The sequence below is a fragment of the Salmo salar genome, chromosome 01, assembly GCF_965601325.2.
Source record: "Salmo salar chromosome 01, fSalSal1, whole genome shotgun sequence".
In the NCBI taxonomy this organism is placed as follows: Eukaryota; Metazoa; Chordata; class Actinopteri; order Salmoniformes; family Salmonidae; genus Salmo; species Salmo salar.
Window position 1 is genome coordinate 155,935,601 of NC_138291.1, and position 22,379 is coordinate 155,957,979.

The 22,379-nt window shown below is 47.1% G+C and overlaps 1 protein-coding gene across 1 annotated transcript in view; it reads left to right on the plus strand.

Annotated features, from left to right (window-relative positions):
- Positions 1–22,379, plus strand: part of mmp17a (matrix metallopeptidase 17a) — a 99,195-nt gene that overhangs the window by 69,871 nt on the left and 6,945 nt on the right. The window contains exons 4-8 of the mRNA XM_014134286.3: positions 6,382–6,668; positions 11,095–11,271; positions 15,339–15,441; positions 17,228–17,310; positions 20,936–21,088. Coding sequence (XP_013989761.1) covers positions 6,382–6,668; positions 11,095–11,271; positions 15,339–15,441; positions 17,228–17,310; positions 20,936–21,088 — 803 coding nt within the window. The remainder of the gene's footprint in view (positions 1–6,381; positions 6,669–11,094; positions 11,272–15,338; positions 15,442–17,227; positions 17,311–20,935; positions 21,089–22,379) is intronic.

Below are 22,379 nucleotides of genomic sequence, written 5' to 3' on the forward strand. Positions count from 1 at the left end.
CTGTAGGCTGTCTCGTCATCGTTGGTAATCAAGCCTACAACTGTTATGTCGTCTGCAAACTTGATGATTGAGTTGCAGTCATGGGTGAACACGGAGTACAGGAGGGGGCTGAGCACACACCCTTGTGGGGCCCCTGTGTTGAGGATCAGCGGCGTGGAGGTGATGTTTCCTACATTCACTACCTGGGGGTGGACCGTCAGGAAGTCCAGGACCCAGTTGCACAGGGCGGGTCGAGACCCAAGGCCTCGAGCTTAATTATGAGCTTGGAGGGTACTATGTTGTTGATTGCTGAGCTATAGTCAATAAACAGCATTCTTACATTGGTATTTCTCTTGTCCAGATGGGATAGGGCACTGTGCAGAGCGATTGCATCATCTGTGGATCTATTGGGGCGGTAAGCAAATTGAAGTGGGTCTAGGGTAGCAGGTAAGGAAGAGGTAATCTGATCCTTGACTAGTCTCTCAAAGCACTTCATGATGACATAGGTGAGTGCTACGGTGCGATAGTCATTAAGTTCAGTTGCCTTTGCCTTCTTGGGTACAGGAACAATGGTTGTCATCTTGAAGCATGTGGGGACAGCAGACTGGGATAGGGAGAGATTGAATATGCCCGTAAACACACCAGCCAGCTGGTCTGTGCATGCTCTGAGGACGCGGCAAAGGAATGCTGTCTGGGCCGGCAGCCTTGCGAGGGTTAACACGTTTAAATGTCTTACTCACGTCGGCCACAGAGAAGGAGAGCCCACAGTCCTTGCAAAGTTGTTCACCATCATACAGATGGACAGAGGTGTAAAGGGCAGGGGCAGTCCCCTTCATAGGAACAAAGACAAGAGGACCTGTCTCGTCAGGGCTGATAGAGACTCACACAGGGGTCTCTTTTAATTTAGGAAACTCTCTTTGGAGCCTGATGTGCGTGCGTGCGCGTGTGTGTGTCTGTGCGCGTGCGTGCGTGCACCTGCCTGCCTGCCTGTGTGTGTGTGCATGTGTGTGAGCATGTGGCTGTCAGTAAAGAGAATCTGTGTGTGTGCATGTGTGTGTCAGTGGAGAGAGAAAAATAGCTTGTTTAATATCGGGGCCAGGGAGCCATGGGAGGTGAATCCTGATGACAGATTTAAGCTTGAAAGAGAAAAATGACTTAGTTTCAGCACTCTTAATCTGAGTCATCAGACTATGGGAGAGGCAGTGCAGGAGCTGTGGCTGGACTTGCAAATTAAAAGTCAACATTTGAGTTGCATTTGGAGGACTTCGGGGAGGCTGGCAGCCATTGTTTAGTGTATATCCATCTCTGGTCAGAGTCATGGACTGCTCATCCCTGTACGGACTACCTAATGGTCAGCCCTGAAAAAAGACTGCACTTAGTCATCCATCAAATGAAGGTGTTCATTGCTCAGAAATCCTGCCATGGATAAATTGAGTGGGATGGGGAAATGGCACAGGAAATATGCTGCCGTTATCAGACCCTCTGTAGCTTATTGATGACCTAAGCGACCCTGAAAGCATTTTTATAGTGTTTCCTATCTAGTGTGTAGTAGGGCTGGGCGGTATACCATATTTTACTATATACTGGTATTGATGGACGGACCGGTTTGGGTTTTTACTTTACCTTCTATAACGGTATTTTAATGTTTGGTTTCTTAAACTGGATACGCCGTGTGTAAAGTACATTTTTATAGTTTACTTCGCCACTTAGTCATCTCTCTCTGCTCTCTCTCCATGCCGCTTTCCACACAGACCTAGCCCCGCCCCCTGTCACTCAAGGAGCGCATTTGTTGTTCTTTGACCACGAGACACTTGCGTTCAGTCTGCATGGTCAATGCAGCACATGCAACAATGTTGATGACAGCGATGCTGTTTTCACTTTGCTTCTTAATATAAATTCACTAACATTCTATAATTACACTATGTGTTTGTGTTTCTTATATCTGCAAACAGCTAGTTTGTCCTTTCTTAGCAAGTTGGGCCTAAATCTTGTTAGCCGCTAATGCAAATCGCTAGTTAGCTGGCTAGCTAGCTATTAAATGTACTGAACCATAGCAAACGTAATTAGCTATACAGCCTAATAATACCAGTGATGGTGTAGACCTAAATCAGCATGTTGTTTGTGCAACAGTATCTTCTAAATCAAAGAGGAATACGTGAAGCATGGATATGTTAGCTACATGAAGTAGCTAAGCGAAAACGTTCAATGTAGCCAAAGATTATAGGGTCCCCAAGGAAACACTTTGGTTCCTACCCTGTCATAATAACTCCTCCCTGGCATTTTAATTTGTTGTCATGTCGAACAACACTATTCTATTATAGAATTAGAATAATAATTATATTTCCATGATTCCTACAGTTAACCCAAGTGTTTTGCTATAAATTGCAAGTAAAATCGCAATTGCAACAAAAAAATATATAAAAATGGAGAAGGACTCATTGAAATCACTTAGAATGTATGTGTCGCAACTCTAGGGTCACTCACTACTCATGAAGCAAATTTAGAACTTTTATTATTAAAAAACAAGAAATACCATCAAATATCGTCATTACATACCGTGATATGATATTTTGGCCATATCGCCCAGCCCTAGTGTGCTTTAGCATTTAGATTTTGTTCTGGAGAATAATGCGTGTTTCTTGTGTGCATGCGGGTGGAGTGCGTGCGTGCATGCGGGTGGAGTGTGTGCGTGCATGCGGGTGGAGTGCGTGCGTGCATGCGGGTGAGGTGCGTGCGTGCATGCAGGTGGAGTGCGTGCATGCATGTGGGTGGAGTGCGTCAGTGCGGGTGGAGAGTGCGTGCGGGTGGAGTGTGTGCGTGCGGGTGGAGTGCATGCGTGCGTGCGTGTGGGTGGAGTGCTTGCGTGCATGCGGGTGGAGTGCTAGTGTAGTACACCCTCTTCCAAAATTCTACTACTGTAAAGTCCCTCAGTCAAACTACAGCTCAGGGTCAATTATCCCTTTGTGTGTCACAACAAGGATTTACAGTGCTCTCACACACACACACACACACACACACACACACACACACACACACACACACACACACACACACACACACACACACACACACACACACACACACATAGCCTCCAGTTGCCATGCCCAGTCAGCACAGCCAATGATGTAACACCATAATGGTTCCAGACTCATCCAGGCTGGTGAAAGAGTCAGAGTCAGGGCCTGTGGTCGAAACAGCATTCTGTCACACACAGAAAGGTTACCTCTGTCTGTCTTAACTTTCTAAAGCATTGAAATAAAAGTCATTGTAATTCTATGGTCTAAACTTCTCAAGGTTCTATCGTCTATTACTCACCTCCAAGAATTGGAAAATGTTTTGTTTGTGCTGTTTGCTCTTGCTTTGTGCACTTGCATTGTGAATGTCAAATAAAGGTTTCACAATATTACTGAAGTATTTATTCATTAAAAGGTTTTTATCACACACACATTATGTTGGACTTTGCCAGCGGGTATAGAAATTCTCAGCGTAGCAATCATATTTCCTACTTAATGCTATTCCTAGACCGGCTCCAGGGCCATGATGGTCAATGTATTTTTAATGTACTTGCTCAGATAGCGGGTGTGAACACAGCCAATGTCATGGGATTCTAGAGCTCATCTGTGATGCAGGGGAGGCTGCCTCTGACCTTGGCTAGCAGGCTGCTATTACCCACCCCTCCACTACTCCCCCACTCCCTGACTTCACTGCCCTCCCCATCCCTGCATCAAAAGCTATTGAGCATGTGAACTATCTATGGGTTCCTTTAGCCATATACACTGAAGAAAAAATATAAACGTAACATGTAAAATGTTGGTCCCATGTTTCATGAGCTGAAATAGAAAATCAGATATTTTCCATATGCACAAAAAGCTTATTTCTCTCAAATTTGGTGAACAAATTTGTTCACATCCTTGTCAGTGATCATTTCTCCTTTACCAAGAGAATCCATCCACCTGACAGGTGTGGAATATCAAGAAGCTGATTAAACAGCATGATCATTACACAGGTGCACATTGTGCTGGGGTCAATAAAAGGCCACTCTCAAATTTGCAGTATTGTCACACAACACAATGCAACAGATTTGTAACGTTTTGCATGCAATTGGCATGCTGACTGCAGAAATGTCCACCATAGCTGTTGCCTGAGAATTGAACGTTCATTTCTCTACCATAAGCCGCCTTCAATGTCATTTTAGAGAATTTGGCAGTACATCCAACCTGCCTCACAACCGCAGACCACATGCCAGGCCAGGACCTCCACATCTGGCTTCTTCACCTGCGGGATCGTCTAAGACCAACGACCCGGACAGCTGATGAAACTGTGGGTTTGCACAACCAAAGAATTTCTGCACAGGGAAGCTCATCTGTGTGCTCGTCGACCACACCAGGGTCTTGACTTGATTGCAGTTTGGTGTTGTAACCGGCAAATGGGCAAATGCTCACCTTCGATGGCCACTGGCACACTGAAGAAGTGTGCTTTTCACAGATGTATCCCAGTTTCAACTGTACCAGGCAGATGGCAGACAGCGTGTATGGCGTTGTGTGGGCAATGGTGGTGCCCCATGATGGTGGTGGGGTTATGGTATGGGCAGGCATAAGCTACAGACAACAAACACAATTGCATTTTATCAATGGCAATTTGAATGCACAGAGATACCGCAGCGAGATCCTGAGGCCCATTGTCGTGCCATTCATCCGCCGCCATCACCTCATGTTTCAGCATGATAATGCACAGCCCCATGGCCTGCATACTCACCAGACATGCCACCCATTGAGCATGTTTGGGGTGCTCAAGGTCGACTTGTATGACAGCGTGTTCCAGTTCCCGCCAATATCCAGAAACTTCGCACAGCCATTGACGAGTAGTGGGACAACATTCCACAGACCACAATCAACAGCCTTATCAACCCACAATCAACAGCCTGATCAGCCTGATCAACAATCAACAGCCTGATCAACAACTATGCGAAGGAGATGTGTCACGCTGCATGAAGCAAATGGTGGCCTCACCAGATACTGACTGGATTTCTGATTCACGCCATGGTGGTGCCCCATGATGGTGGTGGGGTTATGGTATGGGCAGGCATAAGCTACAGACAACAAACACAATTGCATTTTATCAATGGCAATTTGAATGCACAGAGATACCGCAGCGAGATCCTGAGGCCCATTGTCGTGCCATTCATCCGCCGCCATCACCTCATGTTTCAGCATGATAATGCACAGCCCCATGGCCTGCATACTCACCAGACATGCCACCCATTGAGCATGTTTGGGGTGCTCAAGGTCGACTTGTATGACAGCGTGTTCCAGTTCCCGCCAATATCCAGAAACTTCGCACAGCCATTGACGAGTAGTGGGACAACATTCCACAGACCACAATCAACAGCCTTATCAACCCACAATCAACAGCCTGATCAGCCTGATCAACAATCAACAGCCTGATCAACAACTATGCGAAGGAGATGTGTCACGCTGCATGAAGCAAATGGTGGCCTCACCAGATACTGACTGGATTTCTGATTCACGCCACTACCTTTTTTATATATATATATCTGTGACCAACAGATGCATATCTGTATTCTCAGTGAAATCATGTGAAATCCGTAGTTTAGGGCCTAATGAATTTATTTCAATTGACTGATTCCTTATATGAACAGTAATTCAGTAAAATCTTTGAAATAGTTGCATGTTCCGTTTATATTTTTGTTCATTGCACATATCGAGTAGCCAGCAACCTTGGCTAATGGTAGTTATATGACTCTGGTTGCTAGGAAATAGAAAGAGGAGAATGGAAGAGAGAGGGAGAGAGTATGACTGCCCCACTGTTTATTCAAATCCTATTACTGATGTAGAAGAGGGAGAGAGAGATACGAGGGAGAAAGAGAGGGAGAGAGAGAAGGGAGGAGAGTGCCTCGAAAGCTATTCCTGAAAGATCATTTTATGTCTTTCTCCTCTCTCTCATCTCTCCGCAACTCAGTTCAAAGATGTTGATGCATTTGAACGCTATGGTCAATCTGTTTTCCACTGCGAGGGCTCACCAAGCCATGAAATGGAAAAGGAGATACAATCAGTGGGTATCTGCAAACAAGCCCTATACTCATTCATGAACTGACAACCTGTTGCCATCAGCTAACATTTTGTTGACCAGTGACCAGTGCAGCTCTGCCAGTGTATTTGTACAGTATTCTAATTTTGACCTTTCCTCTCCCCCTCTCACTCTCTCCTCCTCTTATCTTTTTTCTCCTCTCTCGCCCTCCTCTCGCCCTCTTTTCCTCGACTCCTGTTCCTACTTTCATCTGCTTCCACTCTACTTCTCTCATCCTCTCCTTATTCCCCTCTCCTCTTCTCCCACTTGGTCTCTTCCTCTCCCTCTTCTCCTCTCGTTCCTCTCCACCTCCAGGATACGTACCTTTCCTAAGGAGTCTCCTCTGTTGGGTCGAGATACGGTACGGGCTCTCATGTACTACGCTCTCAAGGTCTGGAGTGACATCTCACCCCTCAACTTCCATGAAGTGGCGGGCAACGACGCAGACATCCAGATCGACTTCACCAAGGCTGACCACAACGACGGGTACCCCTTTGACGGGCCGGGGGGCACTGTGGCGCACGCTTTCTTCCCCGGAGACAGGTTCACGGCAGGGGACACCCACTTTGATGATGATGAGGCCTGGACCTTCAGATCACCAGGTAAGTGGTTGGTAGTTTACTGTGCCTTCAGTGACTAGTGTGTATTGTACATGGATTGTATATGTGCTATACTGTTCATTTGTTCATTATATTTATTTGTATGAAGTACATTTCCAGAAGTTTGTGTGTGCATGTGTGCGTGTGTGTGTGTGTGTGTGTGTGTGTGTGTGTGTGTGTGTGTGTGTGTGTGTGTGTGTGTGTGTGTGTGTGTGTGTGTGTGTGTGTGTGTGTGTGTACATGAGTGTGTGCGAGCGTGCAATGCCCAGTGACACCTCACAGCTCTAGCAGTTGGTTGGTCAGCCATGGGTCACTCAGTCTGACTAGCCGCTCCCAGACTCACAGATGCTCTCATTAATCATTAAGTCCGCCTGCTGCTGCTAGGCTGATCGACTGCCCACCACTTCCCCCTCTTCCATCTCCCATTCTCATCAGCCTGAGTGGACTCAAGGTGCCCCCCTCCATCTCTCCCTTCCTGTCCATCTCTGATGGAGAAACTAGTACATTTTCTGTTATGCCCTTACCTCTCCTTCCGGCCTGAGACAAAAGGAGGAAGAGGATAGCGGGTGACCATAGACAGTGTTGGTTAATGTCTCTTTTTCTCAAGTAGGGTAAAAGAGAACGAGCTCCTCCTTCGTCTCCCCACCTATGATGAGACTAGAACTACTGAGAGCACCCAGAGATCCAGATCCTCCTTTATAGAGTCATATTCCACTCTAGCCAAGCCCAATACCTCCACATCACTTGCCTTGATAAAGATAGCAAGACAACCAAACACATTTGGAGAGGTGAAGTGATGTAATGTGTGATGTATGCTGGCCCCATGACCTCTCTGACAGGACAGATACAGTACATCACCCTTCCAAAGATACTACGAACCAGACCTCAGTGTGGGGGGTAGGAGAGGAGCAGGGCTGCGTGATGCAGACTGACCCAGCTGGTGTGCCATGTTGATGGGGCCATGCCGCCAGGTCGTGCCCTGGTCTCCCCCTGTCCTGCAGGAGGCCTCCTGGATAGCGGCTCAGTCTGCTCCAATTAGGGCTCCCAACAGGCCAGACCAGGCAGGCAGCAGATGCTTACATGGCGCCTGGAAGGTGGAGTACAGGGGGAGGGAGGGGAGAGACGGTGGTGGTCAGGGGAATACACTTAAAAGATGGGCGGATAGAGCGGTAGATTCACTGATGTGGGAGAAAATGGAGGAAGATTATATGAAAAATCCATCTTTTCTCCAAGAATCTCACATCATTGGCACACTGCATGAATAAATTATGATGATGAGGAGGAAGTGAAGGATAATGGTAATGATGAAAATTATGATTTACCCTCAACCCACACAAGGAATGAGATCGCTCCAGTATTTGCTTATGATATGAATCCTTTAACTGAAACTATTGAATGCCCAACACCACCATCTAGATTTCTAGTATAATTTCATTGCTTGGATTGAACAAGGAATTTAGTCCTCTATTTATTTGTGTTTGTTTGCCTTGACTCTCTGGCGGCAGACGTGAGTCGCCGAGGCAGAGGAGCCACTTAATTAAACAGCTCTTAATTTCTTCTCAGCTTCACAGTCCGTCGGGTGGACACCGCAGCTCTTAGTCCCTCAACTCAGTAGGCTGTGCTAACCACGAAGCTCTCTTACTAAAACTGACACCAATGCCTTACCTTGGTGAGTGTTATGTATGTGTCGTATGGTTGATGTTGTGTTTACGACACTAAAGGATTGTGTTCTTTGACATGCGTACCAGAAAATGTTGCTGGTGCTTTGGGTTAGATAAGGGAGTTAAACGTTAACTAGTTGTCCCTAGTTTTCTGTCATAATAGTGAGCCATACAGGTGATTCTTTCATCAAGGTGCTTTTTAGTCAGTCTGCAACAGGATTCAAGGCCTATCCCCTCCTAGGTATTGGAGTGGGTTGTTGTTCCTGCAACTTTCGAACAAGAAGATCATCTTTGGAGAAGTTGTAAACTTGTAAGGTCAGGAGCTAGAAGTGAAACACGGCAGTTCAGCAGATTTCTGGGGCCCTAATCTTCTTAATAAGAAGGATGGACCTTATCAGAGGAATAAGGATTCCAGTAATTGCTTTCCCTCTCGCCCTTCTTTTCTCTCTCCCCTTGCCTATTTTCTGAAAACTTATCCCAGTGTATTGTTCTTGGCAGAGCCTTCAAACATTCCCCCCTATGAGGGCCATCTGCTAATGTGTTGTAATTAGCAATGAATTGAAACTGGGCGTTTGGAGAACAGCGTAGCTAGCAGAATGCTAAATGCTCCATTTAAGTTTGCTAGCATTCTGCTCTCCACTGGTTAATTGACAGGGGAGACATCCAATGGGGTGGCCAGGGCAGACTCTCAGGGTCCGGGTCACATAAGTGGAGCCAGGGAAAGGCTGTTTTTGTTTTGACAGCAGGCAGATTGCTTTTATTAATTATCTCTCCGCTGGTTGCTCGCTAATGCAGAATGATTATGCTGGCCGAAACAAAAGGCTCATTAAGCAGGTGTGTTTTGATGACATTCGCAATTTGGCTTTGGTTCGCAACGCGTGTGCACGCGTTAGTGTGTTCATGTTTGTGTTAGTGAGAGAGAGAGAGAGAGAGAGAGAGAGAGAGAGAGAGAGAGAGAGAGAGAGAGAGAGAGAGAGAGAGAGAAAGAGAAAGAGAGGCAGAGAGACAAAGAGAAAGAGAGAGAGACAGAGAGAGAGACAGAGAGAGAGACAGAGAGAGAGCGAGAGAGAGAGAGAGAGAGGGAGAGAGAGAGAGAGAGAGAGAATGAAATGATAGTGTAGAAGGGAGAAATAGCTCCACACTGCTCATTCACAATATCAAGCTATCAGTCAGTCACTTAGTCTCCCTGCTCTGGCTGACTGGCTCCTCAGCTCCTCAGGGACCAGGCTGCACACCATGGCCAAACAGGCTGTACTCCATCACCACCACCACCACCACAGAGGATCAGCAGCCCTCTCTTGAGGAATGAAGAGAGACATCAGAATAGAGCGCAATTCATATTTGGAGATGGAGTAACAGGGCATGGCGTCAGAGTGAACTAAAGCGTCCCTCTCTCTCCCCCGATTATCTCAGGTTCCACAAAGCTGATAGCATTTTGGCTGAGTAAACAGTCACAGGGCTGAACCAGATGTAGTCTAAAGGGAATATGGTCTGTTCCTCTCATCCCACACACAGCCTTTACTATCATCCTCCATAGACCTCCTAAAGCCTACCAAGCAGGACCCTGGCCAGCTGTGGCTTGCTTTTAGAGGGTCCCCATCCCCAAATCTGATGGGACAGACAGACTCCATCTGGCCTGCACTCTTTCTCTCCCTCTCTCTGCACCTCCTGCTGCTAACCATCCCAGCCCAGACACCTCTTTTACCAGCAGGGTCCAACTGAATGAATACAGCATTTCATTGAATCTAGAACATCAGCCAAATGTCTGTGTGGCAAGGTTGGACACAGGCAGTCAGTCTGTTGTGTAGTCACAGGGATGAACACTACAGTGACTCTGTGTAAAATAAATGGCGCCGTAGATACCATGACCTCCCTGCTTCCCTCCCCCTCTCTCCCATCCTCTCTTTCTCTCATCCTCCCTTCGTCCTCCACCCTGCATACTCCTTGTAAATTAAATGGTACCATAACCTCCCTCCCTCCCTCCTTCCCTCCCTTCCTCTCATACATACTCCATTTCTCCACTCCATTTCTGCACAATGTGCTCCTGTAGATTAGGACATGTATTTGGCCTTCAATCACCCTGGTGACTAACCAGGAGGGAATATACCAGCACCTCTCTCCATTGTCTGTGTTTGAGTATGACACTGAGGCACAGCCAAGCTTGTGCTAATCTAAGACTAGCCACGCACACAGAGGCAGGGAACCTAGCTAGCTGTGGCATGCTGACACACACACCACACCAACGAGTTTGGTGGATGGTGGAGCCGCAATCTAAATCTCTTAGCCGCAGGTTTGAACTCTTAGTCTCGCTTAGCAGAGCCAGACGAGCAGGTTTTCTTTCCTTTTTTTTTTGCAAATTCCGCCGAGGAGGGAAGAGGTGTTTTTAGCCTGCTGCAGTCGCTCCAGGTGTCCCTACATGCTCTGTGTCTGACAGCTTGCGGCTCAGACTGTATTTCCATGGCTATCTCTCTATGCTTTGTGCCTAAAAGCATTAAAAGCGTTTGTGCCTGTCTGCTTCTCCTCTTAACTCTAACAATATGGAGATGGGTTCAGAAGTAAGAGAAAAACACTCTGCAATCCACACACTTGGTGTAGTAGGTCAGTCCAGAGAAGGTAGTAATAGCATTCTTCTGTCTGTCAGTGAGGTGTGTTTTCATGATATGAAAGCCATATCAAAGCTTTTCTCTGCTCCGATGGATGGAGAAATCTCATTGTTATCTTTCTCACGTCTATCCTCCCTCTCTCTTTCTCTCTCTCTCTCCCCTCAGACTCTCACGGGATGGATTTGTTTGCGGTAGCAGTGCATGAGTTTGGTCATGCTATTGGCCTGGCCCACACTTCAGCCATAGAGTCTATCATGAGGCCATACTACCAGGGTCCTGTGGGGGACCCACTCAAGTACAACCTCCCCTATGAGGACAAGGTCCGCGTCTGGCAGCTCTACGGTACGTACCTCAAATCGCCTCACCATCATGGGAAAAGGCTGCTAAGGGGTATATAGTACATAGAGACATAACACCACAGCTGCTTCTTACCCCGCAATGTTTCCCAACACTGTAATACATACAGTGCATTCGGAAAGTATCCAGACCCCTTGACTTTTTCCACATTTTGTTATGTTACAGCCTTATTCCTAAATTGATAAAATTGTTTTTTTTCCTCCTCAATCTACACACAATACCCCATAATGAAAAAAATGTATAATAAAAAACTAAACTGAAATATGACATTTACATAAGTATTCAGACACTTTACTCAGTACTTTGTTGAAGCACCTTTGACAACGATTACAGCCTTGAGTCTTCTTAGGTATGACATTACAAGCTTGGCACACCTATATTTGGGGAGTTTCTCCCATTCTTCTCTGCAGATCCTCTCAGGCTCAGTCAGGTTGGATGGGGAGCGTCGCTGCACAGCTATTTTCAGGTCTCTCAAGAGATGTTCGATCTGATTCAAGTCCGGGGCTGGTCGGGCCGCTCAAGGATATTCTCCTCTCCACCTGTCACGCCCTGAACGGAGAGAGACGGTTTATTCCTCTATTTTGTTAGGTCAGGGTGTGGGGTGGGCATTCTATGTCATTATATTTCTATGTTTTGGCCAGGTATGGTTTCCAATCAGAGGCAGCTGTCTATTGTTGTCTCTGATTGGGAATAATACTTAGGCAGCCTTTTCCCCACCTGTAGTTGTGGGTAATTATTCTTTCTGTGAGTGTTTTGTGTGTGCCTCAGTTGCGTCACGTTCATTTCTGTTTATCCTGTTTATTGTTTTGTTCGGTTTCACGTAAAATAAAGGATGTGGAATTACCGGCACGCTGCCTCTTGGCTTATTTATGACAGGGAGTTTGAGGACAGTGAACATGACATAATTACCCACCACAAGAAAGCCAAGCAGCGTGCGCTTACTGGGAAGACGTGCTGGACCGGGGAGAATCAACATCGACGGAAGCACGAGAGGCACCCCCCAAAAAAAATGGGGGGGGCGGGGGCACACGGTGAGATTGGCAGAGTCAGGGTGGAGACCTGAGCCAACTCCCCGTGCTTACCGTGGGGAAAGTAGGACTGGTCAGGCACCGTGTTATGCGGTGATTCGCACGGTGTCGCCAGGGCGCCTGCACAGGCAGTTCGTCCTGTGCCGCGCCCCACACTTCCCGGGCTAAAGTAAGCATACAGCCAGGATGGGTTGTGCCAGCCCTAAGCTCCAGACCTCCAGTGCGCCTCCACGGCCCAGTATACTCTGTGCCTGCTCTGCGCACCCAGTCTCCTGTGCGTCTCCCCAGTCCGGTGACCGGTTCCAGCTCCACGTAAGAAGCCTCCAGTGATGATCTATGGTCCGAAGCCTCCAGTGATGATCCATGGCACGAAGCCTCCAGTGATGATCCATGGCCCGGAGCCTGTAGTGATGATCCATGGCACGAAGCCTCCATTGATAATCCATGGTCCAGAGCCTCCAGTGATAATCCATGGCACGAAGCCTCCAGTGATGATCCATGGCCCGGAGCCTGTAGGGATGATCCATGGCACGAAGCCTCCAGTGATGATCCATGGCCCGGAGCCTGTAGGGATGATCCATGGCACGAAGCCTCCAGTGATAATCCATGGCCCAGGGCCTCTAGTGATAATCCATGGCACGAAGCCTCCAGTGATGATCCATGGCAAGAAGCCTCCAGTGATGATCCATGGCAAGAAGCCTCCAGTGATGATCCATGGCGCGGAACCTGTAGTGATGATCCATGGCACAGAGCCTCCTGAGACAGTCTACAGACCGGAACCTCCTGAGACGGTCCACAGTCCGGAACCTCCTGAGACGGTCCACAGTCCAGAACCACTTGAGACGGTCTACAGTCCGGAACCACCTGAGACGGCCCACAGTCCGGAACCTCCTGAGACGGTCCACAGTCCGGAACCTCCAGCGACGTTCCCCAGTCCAGAGTCTTCAGCGACGGTCTGCAGTCCAGAGTCTTCAGCGACGGTCTGCAGTCCAGAGTCTTCAGCGACGGTCTGCAGTCCAGAGTCTTCAGCGACGGTCTGCAGTCCAGAGTCTTCAGCGACGGTCTGCAGTCCAGAGTCTTCAGCGACGGTCTGCAGTCCAGAGTCCCCGGCGGCGGTCTGCAGTCCAGAGCCCCCGGCGGCGGTCTGCAGTCCAGAGTCCCCGGCGGCGGTCTGCAGTCCAGAGTCTCCGGCGGCGGTCTGCAGTCCAGAGTCTCCGGCGGCGGTCTGCAGTCCAGAGTCTCCGGCGGCGGTCTGCAGTCCAGAGTCTCCGGCGGCGGTCTGCAGTCCAGAGTCTTCGGCGACGGTCTGCAGTCCAGAGTCTTCAGCGACGGTCTGCAGTCCAGAGTCTTCAGCGACGGTCTGCAGTCCAGAGTCCCCGGCGGCGGTCTGCAGTCCAGAGCCCCCGGCGGCGGTCTGCAGTCCAGAGTCCCCGACGGCGGTCTGCAGTCCGGAGTCTCCGGCGGCGGTCTGCAGTCCAGAGTCTCTGGCGGCAGTCTGCAGTCCAGAGCCTCCGGCGAGGATCTACGGTCCGGTGGCACAAGAGCGAAGGGATCAACGGGCGGAGCGGGGGCTAAGTCCCGAACCGGAGCCGCCACCATGGGTAGATGCCCACCCGGACCCTCCCCTATAGGTTCAGGTTTGCGGCCGGGAGTCCGCACCTTTGGGGGGGTACTGTCACGCCCTGACCTGAGAGAGACGGTTTATTTCTCTATTTTGTTAGGTCAGGGTGTGGGGTGGGCATTCTATGTCATTATATTTCTATGTTTTGGCCAGGTATGGTTTCCAATCAGAGGCAGCTGTCTATCGTTGTCTCTGATTGGGAATCATACTTAGGCAGCCTTTATCCCACCTGGTTTTGTGGGTAGTTGTTTTCCGTTTAGTTGTCTGTTGCCTGACGGAACTGTTTGCTTTCATTTTGTTTCTTTGTTTAAGTGTTTCGTTATATGAATAAATATGAGCACTTACCACGCTGCGTTTTGGTCCCCTTCTCATTACGACGAAAGCCATCACACCACCTTTCTTTCCTATTACCTTATGTTATTTATAGTACTACATTGACATTGATTACTGCATTGTTGGGTTTAGAGCTTACAAGAAAGGCATTTCACTGTACTTGAACACGTGACAATTAAACCTGAAACTATTTCAGTCATCCTTATCCTTCTCTCCACAAATCAGAACACCTCTTGCCTAGCTACTCCTCTATGATTATGTTATACCCGCCCCTCCACACGCCTACCTCACTTATACTAGACATACATCAATGGACTGGCATTCTGCCATCCCTTCTATGTACATATACTGTGCAGAAGATCCTAGAGGTACTGTATACATTAACTGTCTAATCTACAGGCGCAGACCACCCCACCATCACCCCTCAAACCTCTCATTGCAAATGTCTCCTAGAATTACCCATGATTCCTAATGGGACGTGTCCGCCCATCCCTTAGTGCAACATGGGGGTGTAGAGCAGGAAACCCAAGGCCTCGGCACAGGAAGCAGAATTGATTTGTTTGTATGCAGTGATAATTGATTTAACTAGCGTACTGGTTAAAGTGGGAGGGAGTGAAGAGAATGCTTTAATTGGTCATCCCTGTGGCACAGACCCTGCTTATCACTGTGTGCCATGCTACTGAGAGAGGGGGAGGAGACGAAGACAGATAGGTGAGGGGTGATGAGAAGAGAGAGAGGGAGGACAGGAAGACTGATAGGTGAGAGGGGATAAGTGGCTGGGGGAGAAGGGAAGAGACTGGAGAGGTAACAGGCAAGGTAGGACAAAGAAGAGAGAGAGAGGTGAGATAGAGAGGGAAAAGGAAGGGAGGGAGAGAGAGGTGAAATAGAGACAGGGAAAGGAAAGAGAGAGAGGTGAGATAGAGACAGGGAAAGGAAGGGAGGGAGAAAACATGTTGACTTATGCTGCCGCCGTAAAGTGGGGCTGGATGCTTGGAATGTGTGTATGTGAATGTGGGGTTGTGTGTCTCTAAGTACAGTTGAATTGACCCTTGACCTCTCGTCCTTCCCAGGGGTGAGCGATTCAGTGTCACATACGGCCCAGCCAGATGACCCCTCCCAGACCGCTGACCCACCGGTTCTACTGGACCTCCCTGAGAACAGATCTACTGTCCCGTGAGTCACACCCACACAAACACACACATTCGCACTCCATATATTACATCTGCTGACACACATACACTCACCCACTCACATACACTCAGAGGCCAGTTTATTAGGTACTTCACCCCTTTCATGAAAATTGTTCACTCCTACAGACAGTGAGTCAGGTGGCTGTGGCTTGCTATATAAAGCAGGCAGACGAGCATCATCGAGGCATTCAGTTACTGTTTGATTGAACTTTAGAATGGGCAAAACGAGTGACCTAAGCGACTTTGAGCGTGGTATGGTCATCAGTGCCAGGCACGCCGGTTCCAGTATCTCAGAAACGGATGGCCTCCTAGGCTTTCACGCATGACAGTTTCTAGGGTTTACAGAAAATGGTGTGACAAGCTAAAAACATACAGTCAGCGTCAGTCCTGTTGGCAAAAACAGCTCGTTGGTGAGAGGTCGAAGGAGAATGGCAGAATCGTGCAAGCTAACAGACGGGCCACAAGCAGGAAAATAACTACGCAGATCAACAGTGGTGTGCAGAACAACATCTCGGAATGCACAACTCTTCTATCCTTGTCACGGATGGGCTATTGCAGCAGACGACCACACCGGGTTCAGCTAAATACAAAAATAAGTAGCTCCAGTGGGCACGCTATCACCAACACTGGACAATTGAGGAGTGGAAAAATATTGCCTGGTCCAACAAATCACAGTTCCTGATGGAAGAGTGAGAATTTGGGTCCATGCCCCCATCCTGCCTAGTGTCAACTGTACAGGCTGGTGGTGTTTGTGCAGTGGGGAATGTTTTCCTGGCAGACGTTAGGACCCTTGGTACTATACCAATTGAGCAATGTTTCCATTCCCCAAATAATTCAGGCTGTTCTGGAGGCAAAAGTGTTCTGACCCGGTACTAGATGGGTGTACCTAATAAACTGTCCACTGAGTGTATATCCACACACACCCGTATACATCCATTCTTTCTCCCTCTGTTTCCAGACTGTCCTGCAGTTCAGTGAGTTTGGACATTGTCACAATGCCGCAGAGAGAGATAACAGTCCTTGTTTCCCAGTGTGCTCAGTATTACATTTGTATGTTTATACAACACCACGTCGCCAGTGTTCACACACCAGACTACACAGCACTCAACAGCAAGTGACAGAACAGAAGCCCTGAGAAAATAATAGATTTTCATACTTGACTGGTAGCAAGTGGATACTTTGTCCTCTTTTTTGTTATTTTTCCTCACTCCTCTGTGTAGCTTTCCCTTATAATTTCTCGGCCACTCTATCTTGCAGGATGATGTATGGACAAGGTGGATTTAGCCTGACAAAGGTCACTAATATAGTCCTCCCTGCGCAGCTACTCTGTTAATACTCCCTGAATAGAGATCTTTGTTAATAAGGAGCTAGGCGAGTAGCGTCTCACAAAAGCAGCCCTGTTGTGGTAATTGCCTCGTCATTTGCAGCCCGGACACGTCAGGCGCTTAAAGTCAGTCATTAGCACTGGGATAATGCATGTGAGGACCTCGGTATCCTGCGTCAGGACGATAACATCTCCCCGGATGTTTGGCCTGTTTTTTTAAGTGACACACACACACATACACTCAGTAGATAAACACACAAGCATAGCGTGCATGATCGCTCTGCACACATAAACACAAACAGAGACACGCACACAATGGTTTAAGATGAGAAGACACTGATTTAGACTGGCATAGTGACTGGGGATAGAGAAGTGGTTTGGTGTACATTCTGTCTTAGTTTCTTTAATTAATTCCCCCCTCTCTCTCTCTCTCTTCCTCTCTTAGGCCAGCACGAGATTCCCCTGACAGGTGCACCAGTCACTTTGATGCAGTGGCCCAGATTCGCGGGGAGGCCTTCTTTTTTAAAGGTACAGAGAGGGGCCAGAGGGAGAGAGAACAGTTTGTGGCGTTGCCTGCGATCGATATAAAAGGCAGCCAAGCATCTCTCTCAGAGTTCCACACACACCTTCACACTCAACGGACAGACAGACAGACAGCTAGACAGACCCTGGAGGGGCCCATGGTCCCATGTTGACTGTAAAACTATATGGTTTGAATTAAGGAGATAGATTCTTAATTAACATCTGTCAACCTCAAGAGATCTCCATGGTAATATAAAAAGTTTTGTTTGGTCTGTATTTTATGGACGATGTTAATAGCTTGTAGAGCTGCAGATTAAAAAGTATTATACAACGGGTGGGTCTAATCCTGAATGGTGATTGGTTAAAACCGAATTCTAGCCGGTGTCTATTCCACAAGTTACCACCGGCTAAATCTATGACGTTGAAATGCCTATTTACTCTGTCCCATCTGACTGCGCAATCCACTGTCTTATCAGCCCAGCCAGGCAATTTATAAACTTGATCTCCAGTATCTCACATTTCTTTTAGACCAGCATTTAGATTTCAACAGCAGAGATTTGTATAAACATTGCTGTCTGTCTCCGACATTTGCAACATTGTTTCAATATGCAAATTCAATCTCCAGCTGTCCCTGTAATGAGGTCTGTGTGTAGCTTGTGTAGAGGAGTCAGGCGCAGGACAGCAGATATGAGTAAATAAACGTAATGTACTCAAAATAGGCAAATACAATGCAATAACGCAAGCCCACAATACGGACCGTAAAACATACAAATAATCACTCACAAAAAAACATGGGAGAACAGAGGGTTAAATGATGAACAAGTAATTGCGGAAGTGAAAAGGTGTGTAAAACAAAGACAAAACAAATGGAAAATGAAAAGTGGATCGGCGATGGCTAGAAGGCCGGTGACATCGACCGCCGAACGCCGCCCAAACAAGGAGAGGGACCGACTTCGGTAGAAGTCGTGACAGTCCCATAGTAATGAACTTGTCTGGAGTCGGGATGAGACAGAAAGGCAGGCAACTTTTCTCAGCCATTCAAAATCATGAATCTGCATAATTTTTATGGATATATACAAATAACTATCAATAGAAAACAGGTAATACAAAACAAAGTGCAGCTAGTTTGCTGTCTTTCCAGCTTCAGTTTGAAGTGATTGTGTTAGCTTTATTGTTGGCTAGCGCCTCTGAACAACTGTGTCCTGACGAGAGAGCACATTTTCTCCGCCAGGTGAAATCGTGCATCATTAGCTCATTGTTATGGATGTATCCAAATAAATGTCACTAGAAAACAGCTTAAACAAACGCAAATGTAGCTACTTTTCTGTTATTCTGGCTGCAATGTCTGACGTGACTGTAAGTTAGCTGTAGTTGGCTAGCTAGCAAGCAAGGGATAAGAACGTTGTCAGGCAGCATGGCAATGAAACATTTAGAACGAACGACTGGGTGGCGTCCATAGATACAGAACAAAAAACTGAACGACTGGGTCGCATCTCTGGCAACCGAAACCTATACAATGAATGACCACCCAGCTTGGGTAGCAACCCTAGATTTGTGTCGGGACTATATCTTGTGGAAGGATGAAAGTATGAATACATTTATCAAAATAACATTTGTAATGAAAATATGTCAATCACTATTTGAATATGTTGGTAACACGTTGTATAAAAGTGATAATGACATTGAAACCGGTGTTTGGAGGATATATTGGCACGGTTTGCCGGCCCTCGACTTTGTCTTGGGCCTAACAACACCTGTGCCAATAGATCCTCCAAACACTGGCTCCTCTGCATTATCACATAAGTAATACAGAGGCTGTGACCCAACTCAGACAAACTTAGACTAAAGTTGTCCAACACAGATACTGGAAGCCAGGCTGAATCTGCCTCTCTGTGTTCGCTTGGTTGGTTCAGCCAGTTGAGTGCCTAACCGGGTGCAATCTCCTCTGCGGCATCCACACATGTTTGTCCTGTGGACCATTTGAATATGGACAACAGCGTAAACAAGCACACTCACAAATAAACATTGACACACAGGATGTATACAAATACACTTTTCACTAGTGTACACACATACAGTACACTCCCACACATACACAAGTGTGTACACACATTCACACAAACACTTAATCAGGCCGCGGGGCCAGACGGATTACCAGGACGTGTACTTAGAGCATGAGCGGACCAAGTGGCAAGTGTCTTCACTGGCATTTTCAATCTCTCCCTGACTAGTCTGTAATACCTACGTTTCAAGCAGACCACTATTGTCCCTGTGCCCAAAAAAGCGAAGGTAACCTGCCTAAATGACTGCAGCCCCGTAGCACTCATTTCGGTAGCCATGAAGTGCTTTGAAAGGCTGGTCATGGCTCACATCAACACCATCCTCCCAGAAACCCTAGACCCACTCCAATTCGCATACCGCCGCAACAGATCCACAGATGACGTGATCTCAATCACACTCCACACTGCCCTTTCCCACCTGGACAAAAGGAACACCTATCTAAGAATGCTGTTCATTGACTAAAGCTCAGCGTTCAGCACCATAATACCCACAAAGATCATCACTAAGCTAAGGACCCTGGAACTAAACACCTCCCTCTGCATCTGTACTTCCTGACTGGCCGCCCCCAGGTGGTGAGGGTAGGCAACAACACATCTGCCACGCTGATCCTCAACACGGGGGCCCCTCAGGGGTGTGTACTTAGTCCCCTCCTGTACTCCCTGTTCACCCACGACTGTATGGCCAAGCACAACTCCAACACCACCATTAAGTTTGCTGACGACACAACGGTGGTTGGCCTGATCACCGACAACGATGAGACGGCCTATAGGGAGGAGGTCAGAGACCTGGCAGAGTGGTGCCAGGACAACAAGCTCTCCCTCAACGTGAGCAAGAAAAAGTAGCTGATTGTGCACTACAGGGAAAGGAGGGCCGAACACCCCCTCATTCACATTGACGGGGCTGTAGTGTAGTGGGTTGAGAGTTTCAAGTTCCTTGGTGTCTACATCGCCAACAAACTATCATGGTCCAAACACACCAAGACAGTCGTGAAGAGGGCATGACATCGCCTTTCCCCCTCAGGAGACTGAAAATATTTGGCATGGGTACCCAGATCCTCAAAAAGTTTTACAGCTACTCCATCGAGAGCATCCTGACTGGTTGCATCACCACATGGTATGGCAACTGCTCGGCATCTGACCGTAAGGCGCTACAGAGGGTAGTGAGTACGGCCCAGTAAATCACTGGGGCCAAGCTTCTTGCCATCCTGGACATCTATACTAGGTGGTGTCAGAGGTGTCATTGACAACCCCCCCTCACCTTTGTTTTTACACTGCTGCTACTACCCCCTGTATAGCCTCATTTAAAAAAATATGTTTTCAATTTTATTTTATTTTATTATGTTACTTTTTTTATTTTATTTTTAACTTTTAGTTTATTTAGTAAATATTTTCTTAACTCTATTTTCTTTCAACTGCATTGTTGGTTAAGGTCTTGTAAGTAAGCATTGTATTCGGCGCATTTGACAAATAGAATTTGATTTGATTTGAATGACTTTACCATTTACCACCTTTACCATTTTTTTCTCCCTACATACATTTTCTTCCTACTTTCTCTCTCTTCCTCCTCCTAGGGAAGTATTTCTGGCGTCTGACGCGGGAGAAGCACCTGGTGTCTCTGCGTCCGGCTCAGATCCACAGGTTCTGGAGAGGCCTACCTACCAACCTGGACAGTGTGGATGCTGTCTACGAGAGACCTGGGGACCATAAGATAGTCTTCTTCAAAGGTACCCAACCCAGAAACCCAACCATGGTTGTGGTGGTGGCAAGGAGGTCAACCATATACCAACTATGTTACATCAACTATGAAAGGGAGTGTTGTGATGTAATTTGAAGGTTTTTGATTTGTCGAGGAGACTGTTATGACTATTATTTTGAAGTCAAGGCTGTTCAAATAAATGTGAAGGTGTTCTGAGAAACACATGAAAAGAGGTCCATCAAGTGATGTGTCATTATGGGCTTTGAACTTTGTTAACGGTTTTATGGATGATAGAGGGCTTAAAAATGCAATCAACATTACAAAAGCACAAAAGCAAGGACATCTCTCTTACACCTCTTGGTAAAAATGTTTCTTTCTCTGTCTGTATTTCAAGGTTAATTGAATATTTTCATCACAAAACACATGTATTTTTTTTTTATTTTTTGAGCTTACAACACCTGGTATTTCCAGGCAGTCTCCCGACCCAGTACTAACCAGGTCTAACCCTAAACAGGTGTGTCCAGGTTGGTATGGCCACAAGCATATTTTATTACCCCGTTATCTCCCTGAATTTGGTCCCTTGGCTCATCTCTGTAACTCTTCAATGGGCTCGGGACAGGCAAAGGTGTTTTCTGAAACATGACTCACCTGGCCACCTATTTCTTATCACATTGTTCTCTAACCCGGATGTCAGCCGCACCAATGTGTCGGAGGAAACACCTTTCGACTGACGACCGGAGTCAGTCACAACATAATCCAGCCTCTCCAACAGAATCCAGGTAGAATCAGGAATTCCCCAGGGCAGCTATCTAGGCCACTTACCTTTTTCAATCTTTGAGTAAAGCCAGTGTGTCTATGTATGCAGATGACTCAACACTATGCATGTCAGCTACTACAACAACTGAAATGACTGCAACACTTAACAAAGATCTGCAGTTAGTTTCAGAATGGGTGTCAAGGCATAATTAGTCCTACATATTTAAAAAACTAAAAGCATTGTATTTGGAACAAATCATTCACTAAACCATAAACCTCAATTAAATCTTGTAATAAATAATGTGGAAATTGAGCATGTTGAGGTGACTAAACTGCTTGGAGTAACCCTGGATTATAAACTGTCATGGTCAAAACATATTGATACAACAGTAGCAAAAAGGGAGAGAAGTCTGTCCATAATAAAGCCCTGCTCTACCTTCTTAACAGCACTATCAACAAGGTAGGTCCTACAGGCCCTAGTTTTGTCGCACCTGGACTACTGTTCAGTCGTGTGGTCAGGTGCTACAAAGAGGGACTTAGGAAAATTGCAATTGGCTCAGTAC